This window comes from Pyrus communis, chromosome 5 (assembly GCF_041283825.1).
Source record: "Pyrus communis isolate YQ-2024b chromosome 5, ASM4128382v1, whole genome shotgun sequence".
Classification (NCBI taxonomy): Eukaryota; Viridiplantae; Streptophyta; class Magnoliopsida; order Rosales; family Rosaceae; genus Pyrus; species Pyrus communis.
This window is the reverse complement of record NC_142569.1, coordinates 35219238-35230492: the sequence shown is the minus strand read 5'-3', so window position 1 is coordinate 35230492 and position 11255 is coordinate 35219238. Positions and strand designations below refer to the sequence as shown.

The 11255-nt window shown below is 39.6% G+C and overlaps 1 protein-coding gene across 1 annotated transcript; it reads right to left on the bottom strand.

Annotated features, from left to right (window-relative positions):
- Window positions 1-3241: 3241 nt before the first annotated feature.
- On the bottom strand, window positions 3242-5006 carry RAD52-1 (cobalt ion binding protein). The gene is made up of 4 exons (XM_068465277.2): window positions 4612-5006; window positions 4478-4515; window positions 4296-4390; window positions 3242-3621 (listed from the first exon to the last, which is right to left on the bottom strand). Exons 1-4 carry the CDS (start codon window positions 4911-4913, stop codon window positions 3478-3480), a joined length of 579 nt encoding a protein of 192 aa, XP_068321378.2. The 5' UTR covers window positions 4914-5006; the 3' UTR covers window positions 3242-3477.
- Between the last annotated feature and the right edge of the window lie 6249 nt (window positions 5007-11255).

Here is an 11255-nt window from a genome sequence, read left to right as displayed (position 1 = left end):
TGTACGAACAGCATCACACCTCACAATTTTGGCATGGATCAAGGTTCCAAATACCCTCTTCGTGTTCCTTGTGACCTAATCAACACGCTCATACCATTGGTTTGGCTTGGAACCCTCGAAAACCCTATGAATCTGTGGACTCCGTCGATGGTACTGTTCACATGGTCGTGATCGTGGAGGTTTTATCGAGTTTTAAGATCACAGGGAGTCTTAAAACTTTCTCACAAAGCTCGGAGAGCAAGTTTGAAGGATTTCAGACGTCGGGATAACAAGTTCTAAAGTTAGCCGGATTTTATGAGATTTCTCCGGCGAGATTCCGACATTTTTGGTGCTTAAAAGTGGTATAAAATTTTTTCCCTTGTCCTAAGCTTCATTTTGACATAAATTTTGTGAAGTCTGGTTGAGAAATGAGTGAGAAAAGTGGGTTTGAAGATTTTCCAAAATCTGACGACGCAGCGACGGCCGGTGCCGGATTTCGGTGACCTAAGGTAGGAGGGGATGGAATATTCCGTCAAAGTTGATGGAATATTCCTAACGAAGACTAGCAGCGTCAGGTTAAAATTAACGGAATATTCTAGTTTTGACAAAATATTCGCTAACGGCATTAGGGATTCCGTCCGTGTGCCAGGCACGTGCCTACGCGTGGGAGGCGCGTGTGGCCATGCCTTAGCCGGTGCGTGGGGGCGTGTGAGGCTTCAGAAATTTTTTCTAAAAATATGGGGGTGTTCGTGGGATTGGGTAGAGCATGTTGGTATATTCAAACACCTTAATTGAGCAATGTATGAGAAGTTATTACCTTAGGTTGGTTATGTGCGTTAAATTGATGGTTTTATAGTTGTTTCCCATATAGGTGAGACCTATCCTGAGGACGAGCGCAGTCACTCGAGACTCGGGGGCTACGACCCTTCCACATACCAGTGAGTGGGCTTTTGGTTTTCAGTATATATCTGTATACTTGATTTTTCCCAGAAATTCATTTTAAATGAAAGTATGTTTTGAAGTACCATGCCAAGTATTCATATGTTTTATACATGCATTAATAGTTGCATATATTTATGGTTGACATTGTGGACGCTCAGGTAAGTATCAGGTGAGTTATCGAATGTTTATGTAAGTTCAGGATTATGTGAGATGTTTAGAGAGCTCATTAATATGCACCCCCGTGTTAGTGCTCCGCTAGAGTTGAGGGCCTAGCCTTCACGTGATTGTTCACCTCTCGCACCACACACGCTCACCTTGGATCCAAAGCAAGTGTCAGCCTGTCGTACAGACCATTTTAGGTGGTTCCGACTTGTAGGGGACTTGAGATACTTCGCACAGCCTTCCCATGATTGTAGCACTAGAGCGTATTTATTTACACTCAGGTTGTCGTACAGACCACTTTATGTGGTTCCGACTCGTGTGCAGGCATATTGTTGATGAGATATATATATATATATATATATATATATATATATATATAATTGTTGAGTTGTTGTACAGACCACTTTAATACTGCTAGTAGTTTGGTTTTTTATTCACTTGTATTTCTTATATCTTTATCGCTTCCGCACTGTGCACATGGTTACGTCACCCTCACGTGACAGCCAGCATGCCTTGATTTCGGTCGGGGTGTGTCATAAAGTCATGTTCACCGCCCGATTAGAGCTTAGCATCTTTTTAAACTTTGCTAATTATACAGTTAAGTAATAGGACGATACAACAAGAAACGGTGCTAAATCATCCTTCAAATAATATTGTTGTTCAAACCCTACTTCGACTATTTTGAGTAGTCCAAATCCTCTTGAATATTTCGGTTAGTGCAAATTCTCCTATAAATATTACAGGTAGTTCAAATAATCTTCTTGCAAATCCTGAACTTAGACCTTGAATGAATGTTCACATTTTTCCAAGACCCTAAACTTTTTAAATTTTGTCCTTTCCCTCAAGAATTTCTTGCTTCGCCACTATGTGTGTGTGTGTACACACACGTAGTGTGTGGGGGTGTGTTATTAACTTATTACCAACTCATAAAGCATGCATAAATACAGATGCTGACATGCATGCGTGCATGTCTGTATCGATGTCTCATGCATGTATATATACAGTCAAGCTCATGCTCCATGCATGCACGGCTTTGCTTTATCTTCCTATCTTTTATCCCCCGGATTCACAGACAACCCTTGAGTTCCTGCAGGCTTCCAGCTCAGTAAACACTTGCGTGCGGCCCACTTTCATTGTTTAAAGTTCAGTTCAGTTCTTGTAGAGAGATTTTCTCATATATTCGGAACACAAGTGATGCCACCCCCTTAGGTAGGCAAAAGGTCCAAACAATCAAGTTAGAACACAGCTGCTTTGGTGGGGTTGGTTGGGGTTGCTGTGAGGAAGGGAAGCTTGATAAACAGCATGGGCAGCCCATTCTAAAATTAAAACTCATATTTGCAGGCCCATCAACCGCACTGCTTCGCTCAGGGCTCTCATAGTAAATGTATACATTTCCGGTTAAGTAAAAGGAGAGTAGTTTTGCTTAGTACCTTTAAGCACCATAGGCAGCAAAGCATCATCAGTCCTCGTAGAAATATATTATTTTTCTTGACATAGGCGAAAGCGATACTGGGGACGGGGAATCAAAACCAAGACCATGGATGCGGTGCAGTGCTGGGGCAAACAATCTTGGGATGGTATGCCTTCTAAGAACCTAGGTTGTGACTCGTTTTAGAAGCTATGCTGCTGATATGAAATAAATCCTAAACAAGACGACAGACATTAGACCGCGAATTTTAGTCATCCAAAGCCTAAGCAGGTCTTCCATGGCAAGGCAATCACCATCTTTATATACCAAACTAATAAATATTTCCTAAGTTAACTAAAGCGCCTCTTCGGAATCAGTCTCCACAATTTGAGAAGAAAAACCAGCTGCTAATATAAGCCAGCAATCTGGTTGCCTTTGCAGAAATCACCCAGGCTACCCTCCTGGATCCACCTGCGGCATGAGTATCTCATCTGCTGCATTTTATGGACCTCTACCACACTTTCGCTCAGTGCAGCAGACAGCTCCACCTTCTTTGTAGTATGGTGCAAGTGGTGGAGCCAAGCAGTCTTTCCAGGCTGCATTGGCACCCTATACCATAGTCTTTGCTACGAGCCTACGAGAGTCTTACATATGCATTGCAACAAACACATACAAAACTGCAGCTTCTAGCAGGCTCCTATCAAGATTCAGAATCACATTCATTCCACAAAGTTGAAGCACTGGAAGGTGTATACTAAAATAAGTCCAGGATAGATCGTTCTTTTCATTACATCCTCCATGAGTAACTTAACAGGGAACATAACATTAGGCTACCTTCTTAATTACGTGCTTGTACTGTGACAGGGTCGCATCTGTTCAAAATCTACCAACCCAAAAAACAAAAGTAAGAAGCCAAATCAAGCATCACCCATCCACCAAAAAGTGCAAAGAAGCATATACTTCACAGAACCAAGCACTACGTGCCACTACGACAAGTCCTCATGATAAAGATGAAGTCCAAGACCAAAGCGTGCACAAGCTCGACGAAATGCCATTGCCTCTGCCTTCTGTACAGGATCCCCATAACTTGTGTCAGCTACTGAAGCAGTGCCTATTGACTCCCTAAAAATCTGGAGAAACAAGGAACAAATAATTGGAGAGAACAAGTCAGATCCTCCCTTGGTTATGCATGCTAAAGTTCACATTTTTTTTCTCTGTTCTTATTCTTTTCAGAAATGTCTGAAGCCCATGTAAAGGAGGATCAACTAAACCGTTTACAAATTTCATAATTCACAGAACCTGTGGAAGCTTCGGGAGTCCTGACTTCAACTAATAGAACAAAGTTGATATACATTTTTTTTTTTTTTTTTGGTATTGAAAATATATCTGAGACCCAATTATCCTTAAAGAAATCAACCAAAGAGGTCAAAAGGATGTATACAACTTGGATCCTGCAAATCACAAAGGACGACTGTACTCAACTGAAAATAAAACAGAAACGAAGAAAGACTCTACACGCTTTCTGATGAAGAACAGAAATATTAATTAGTTCATGGCTACCTAAACTGTGAGTAGGTTTATGTTTCTGCAAAATATAACTGATATGCATCCCATTCATCCATTTGTAGATACCAGATGCATAAACTAATAAATACAAGTTTGTGTCTAAACATACTAATAAACATTCATTCAATTTCATCCCTACAATGTTTACATAAATAATTGGGAATTACAGTAAGTTCCAACAACACTATCCGAATTAAAAGGTTAAAAAAGAACACAAATGGAAATTTAAAAACTGTACCTCAGCATCAGTTCCGTAGAGCGTGACGCGATAAACAACCGATACAGACTTGGCATCAGCAGAGTAAGTGACGCTTCGAACCTCACCGGACCATTCTACAAATATCATATTTCAGTAAACAAAACAAAATTGGAAGACATTTAGGAATATGAAAGAAAACTACCAACTGGTGTGGTGGCTACCTGGAGCATGCAAGTTCATAATCCGATTCACAATGTGCCTGCAATGAAAATGGCAGGCCAGAATCAGAATCAGAAGACCCCCTTTTTTATTTGATTCGTATTTGATTTGAAATTAAAGGAAATTAATTGAATACCAGGGGATGTATTTGGAGGTGAAGCCATTTTCAGAGCGGGTTTTGACGAGGGAATCGGGGACTTTCTTGTTGAGTTGCTTGAGGATTTCAGAGAGGGGTCTGCTGATTCCGGAGCTCACTGCGAACCCACCGACGTCGACGTCGACGCCTTCTTCTGCCTCTGCTTCTACTTGTTTTTTCTCCCTCCGCCCTTCCGCCGCATAAGAGGAAGAAGATGCCACCTTGGCGTAGGAACGCCGCCGACGCACAGCTGTCCACAGCGATCTCAACGCAGATGATTGGGTAGAGACTGAAAGCGCCATTCCTTTCCTTCCTTTCCTTCCGTTTTCTTTTCTGTCCCAATGTTTTTCAAACCAAGCGCAAAGCCCCAAACCGAAACGGGACACTTTAGGTTTATGATAAGGTTACTGTATAAAGTTTCTTAGTTTTTAACATTTCTTTATTATCAAAATTATACATATTTGGAAACCCAATGATTGTCGGAGATGACCAGAAAATAACCTAAAAGGTGATTGGTTCGCGGAAAAACTGGAAAATATGCCGAAAACTAGGTAAACTTAAACGTTCATAACTTCTTTAATACTCAACGAAATCGAGTGATTCAAAAACGAAAATCATACTTCACAATGAGACGAAGAGAATGATACCTTTCTCAACGGCTAATTAGCTGTGGTTTGGCCGGAAAACGGCTCGAAAGTGGCTAACTCGAGACCAAGATAGCCACTTTTGATTTGTTTTCCGGCCAAACCACGGTGAGTTAGCCATCAAGAAGTATGATTTTCATTTTTCAATCACTCAATTTCATTGAGTATTGAAGAAGTTATGACCATTTAAAGTTTACCCAGTTTCTAGCGAGTTTTCCAATTTTTCTGACCATTTAAAGTTTACCCAGTTTCTAGCGAGTTTTCCAATTTTTCTGCGGATCAGTCACCTTTCAGGCATTTTCTGGCCATGTCCAGGAACCATTGGGTTTCTAGATAGGTATAATCTTATTCTACACTTTCCTATCTTCATTTTGATATATTATGGGTCGAATTTGGTTAAGAAACGATTGAGTTACAAAGCTTTGAAAATTGCTCAAACTTTCGGCCAAGAGCTCCGTGACACTTAACGGAGTTTTTAATGGAATGACCAAAATAATGGATGGTGGACAATCTCAGGGGCCATTTCTATTGATTTTCAATTTCATGGACCAAAGTGACGTGTTATGCAAATCTCAGGGACCATTTTGGCTAAAATATTTTTTATGTATTTTTTTGGCCTGAACATCCACGTGTCATTGTCACATTAGGTTTTCAAAGAGATTTTCAACTACTCTCATTGCACCACATGTCATTATCCTTTAATAATATCCGCACAAAATTTTGTTAAGATTCTAGCCATTCCTATAGTGTCATGTCGTTATTCAATTTTTTGATTTCCTTACATTTCTCCATAAAGAAAACCTTCAAGCCATCACGTTTACTCACACCAAGCCTCATCCATCCTCCGTACTCATCTCAATTCATAGATTTTTGGAAAAGAAAGTTCTTTCCACAAAGGGTAACCTGAGGAGGTTGCAAGATAAAGAAGAGCGAAAATATGAACAACAAAGAAGGAGACATGCCTAACATTGAAGGAAATCTAACTGTTCAGATTAACTGATGGTTGGAAATCAAACAACTGATGGGCAATGAAAAACAAGTTGTTTTTCTTAGCGGTATGTAAGTGGAGGGCATGCTTTCTACTGCGTGACACCTTCACGAGGTTCTAAAAGGCACTAGGTGCTAGTTGGACGGCGAGCTGAGGCTTAGTGCCTAGGCGAACTAGGCAGATTTAAGTAAATCTATTGTATTTTGTGTAAATAAGTGTCTATTTATACTTAAAATATATATAATTTCATCATAAACTAGAAAATAAAATGACATATATATTATGACGTATTGGAACATAATGAAAATATGGGAAGCAAACATATCATGTGTGTTTATTTAAGTGTTCAATAAGCCACTTACAATTTATTGGAAACAATAAAATGCAAAATGAAACTTATCTATTTTCTATCTAAGTGAGTTGCAACTTAGACAGGTGTTCAGGTGGGTCTGAGTGGGCTAGGCAGTCTTGGCGGGCACCTTAACAGGTCTAGGTGCATTTTATTAATTTTGAAACGCCTAGACATTAATTAAGACGATGGTCAACCGCTTAGCGCCTAGGCGGCTCTGGGTGAGGATTTTTAGAACAATGCATCCTCGTTGACATAAGCCATTGCCAACAAACCAATTTCCTCCTTCATTTTGGACCCATTGACCTCATTTTGTTACGTTGAGAGCCATTTAACACAATTTCCTAGGCAAAAAATCTACATGCCTCAAAAACATGGCTTGGAAAATGTTGAAATACCTTGTTGAATTGAGACCCTCTCTGATCTCAGTGTTCAGAGCTCAAATGACACATGCCGACCCGGAATGTCCATTAGGACTCCGAATTGAGCTATGCTGGCCGACATCTGGGAGGTGACGAAACCATAAAGTTTGATGATGTGGAAAAATGTGAATAAATTTAAACCTAAGAGTGCCTAAATACTAAGGTGCGTTGGTGAGCAGGAATAAACCCACTTCACACGTGACGTTAGAGCATAAGTAAGTACAATGGAGTGGATAAGAATTATACCCTCAAAAGTAACCACCTATCCTGAGATTTGCCAAAAATCCTCGTCAATACGAACTTTCAGCAATTAAAACCTGGAGGGGCGCAAAACAAAAAGTGTGAGTGGGCAAAAACAAAGCATTTTAAAAACCATTTCAATTATCAAAGGTAGTAACCTCTCGTCGTAAAACCTATATAGTTTCTCAAAAAATAGAATATATACATATATCGAAACCATACTCGAATTAGCAAAACCCATATATATGCCATGTCAAATATCTCAGCATAAAATATGTAAGTCAGGTGATATAAATCAATGCAAATGATATGTCAGCCGGAGTCATCTAAAGTGACCTGTACAGCTCAAATCCACATCTCAACATATATACCTGCACACGAGTGGGAACCACCTAAAGTGGTCTGTATGACAGGACTAGGTGTAAATAAATATGCTCAAATGCTACGATCATGTGAAGACTGTGCGAATAATCGCGGGTCACCTACGAGTCAGAACCACCTATAGTGGTCTGTACGATAGGACTATGCACCTAACTTGGATCCAAGGTGAGCGTATGGTGCGAGGGGTGAACATCACGTGAAGGACTGTGCCTTAACCACGGGCGGGAGCACTAACACCAGGGTGCAGGTTTATGAGCTCTCAACACATCTCACATAATCATCAATTTCCATAAACAATCTACAATTCACCTGGTACTTACCTGAGCGTCCACAGCGTCAAATCACATTTATGCATACTATATTAATTCAATGATCTACGTATAAATCAATATGCATGACATTTCTAAACACAATATCATTTAAATCAATTTTCTGGGAAAAATCTTAAGTATATAGGTATATACGGAAAACCAAAAGCCCACTCACTTGGAGTTCACGCTACAACTCCTTAGCACAACCATACAAGCGTCACGAACGATTGGCGCCTAGAACAATTATCAAATCACAACTCAGAATTCTTATCAATAAAATATGTAACTTACATAACACACATTCGTACGTAGTTCGATTCAGAAGATGCGCAACATGGATTTTTGATCCCTTACTTCCAAAGATCCATAAATGTACTTCTAGAAAACATCCTAAAGTTCCATTACGATCCAACGGTCGGATCTCCGCCAATTGCCAAAACCAAGTGGCGGTTAACATTTTATTTTATGAACTTACAAATCCAATTCGAGAAGATCCATATATCGGATTCCCGATCCGTAAGTTCCTATGGTCCTCAAATATTACGTACTATAACGTACTAAAGTTTGGTGACGATCCAACAGTCGGATCGTCGATTCACATCTTTACCAAGTAACGTATCTTAATGAATTTAGGTCCAAACGATCAATCTACGTTATACAATTACCAAAACTAAACTCAAGACATCTAATTTAGCCTAAGAATAACATCGAAGGCCCCCTAGCCACGCACCGCCGCACGCGCCGCCGTGGGTGGCTGACCGCCACCCCCGACTCGCCGGAAAATCCAACTATTTCCAAAAATTACCAAATTTTACAAGATGAAGATCTCAATGAGTATAATAAACTTTATACCTGCGGGCAAGGCCAATTTGGTCGAGAAAAGCCCCAAGTTTGCTAAAACCCGTCGGAAACCCTATATGTGGGTGTGCTCGATTCGACCTCCATAGTCACTCCAACGCCTCAAACATTGCTTGGGCTTTGCTCCTGGGGTTGAGGGGAGCCTAAAGGTGGTGGTAATTGGTTGAGTTAGTTTCAAGATTTGCGGATTGCCGCCGTACACCCACAAGGACCACTGTCCGTTTTTCCTCCAAAATACCACCAAATTCTTTCTAATTTTGGTGGAAATGGAATAGGGAGGGCTAGGGTGGTGTTTCCAGGTAGTGGTTCAACGCAATTCACCGGAAATTGGCCGGAAAATGAACGAATTTGGCCTTGATGCTTGGCCGGGTCGCGCGGGTCAAGGAGGAAACCTGATTTCCCCTCCTTCTCACCTTCCCTCCTTTCCTTCCTTTTCCCATTTCTGATTCGTTCTCTTGCTTCCTCTCTCCTCCCCTGATTCGTCCCACCTCCCGCATCTTTCTGATTGGGCAGTAACCCTTCTTTCTTCTCTTCTCCCATTCCCCCCTTCTTCTTTCTCTTCTTCTTCAACTTAAAAAAAATAACTAAATGATAAATAAATATAAACATTATAAAAATATATAAATAGTGACTAAAACAAAAGTACTTCTCGAGTTTACAGTTCTGTAATACTTTAACCATAACCCCAAATCCTCTTCTGCTTGCGCCTATGAGTCCGTAATGTCGAGTACTTCAGGAAAACGCTAAATGATTAATTCATACACCTCACTATACGTTGATCAACGAAAGTCAAGACCCTCGTCTCTAAGGGCATTTGCGTAAAATCACACTTTAAAAATTTGTAAAAACATAAAATTAAGGACGGATCGTCACATCAAAGACCAGGAGATCCAGAGTACTCACTTTAAATCATGCGGCTCTCATTAGCCAATCTTACCAATGCGCCTCACATAAATTAAGGGTCCAAATTTCTCTCTCACTCTCTTCACTGGTCTTGATCTCCTGGTTCTTAGACTCCTGACACAGAAATCTGAATAAAATCTCTCGATTCATGCCTTGACAACATGACTCGTTGGATATCTATATACATAATAAGTACTCAATGAAATGTCTGAATAACAGAGGTCCAAGTTTACAAAAGTCACAAATCTTGGAATAGATTTTCACACTAGGCGCTATCCAATTATTTTATTTTTTAACTTTTACTGTAGGATCCCATGCAATATTATTCATGGATCTGACACTACTTGTACCTTTATATGCCCTACTCCTGATCCATTAAACTGTCATTCACCACTTAGGCCATCGCTATGATTTAGGCGAAGTTATCATTATCAATTGATGTAGACTTGTGTACTGTGGTCATTTTTGAAACGAGTGACTGAAGATGTACACCATCTTTCCCAGCGTTTCGGTAAATCGAAAAGACCACCGAAAGATTTGAGGAAAAAAATAGTTATTGGTAGGAATATATTTGCTTTGATATTATAGCCCACAAAGCAATACTCATTACTCAATATTGGCCCACTATGGTGCAAGTTGCGTTGCTCATAACAAATGCTATGACAGATACATTGGTGCATGCATAGAATAAGAGCAATTATATTGCGGTTGATTATGCACAAATATACAATTCTTGATCAAGACTTCCACAGTTCCACTGTTTTATTCCCCTACAGTTTAGAACAGTTGGTGATGTACGGTACAGAAATCAAGAGTCGCACAATTGTCTATTGCTCGAGATATTGTATGTAGAAGAAAATTACACAACCTTTTTTATTATATAAATTACATAATTGCTTCTTCTCTAAAGTTTTTAGCAAGACTCTCCTCTTTAGTTTATTGTCTCTTGGATTTTTTGTTGTCCTAGTCCCTGGAATTCACATTTGGGTATGAATAGTTTTTTTTTTTTTTTTTTTTTTAACAAACGATATTATTTACACTAAGGGGAGGGGGTGAGTTTAGCCTCACATTGGGCTAGAAATAATGTTGTTCAAATTTGTCTTTGGCGAGAATCGAATCTAAGATCTCTCACTTTCAAGTGAAGAAGAATATTACTAGACCGTAATACTAAGTAGCATGTATGAATAGTTTTAAGCTATCTTATGCTGACTAATAAAGCATCCATAATTCCAGAAAATAAAAAAATTCCCATGTAGTTAATACTTAGTCTAATTGGTTGCCGTGTGGTGCCCCCTTAAAGTTTGAATCTCACTTAATTTAAACATGAAATAAGAAAGGAACGAGAGAACGTAAAAATAAGAAAAGTAAAGAAAGGGAATTACAATTCCTGATACTTAGGTATTTGAGGAAATATTTTTGCCACCTCTCTAAAGTAATGGTGATGTTTGTCACCTAATTCATTATCGTTGGATGAGTTTGATTTGATTTATCAACTACAAAAATGTCAAAATTTAAACTAAGATAACGGCAATTAATAGGGTAATGAAC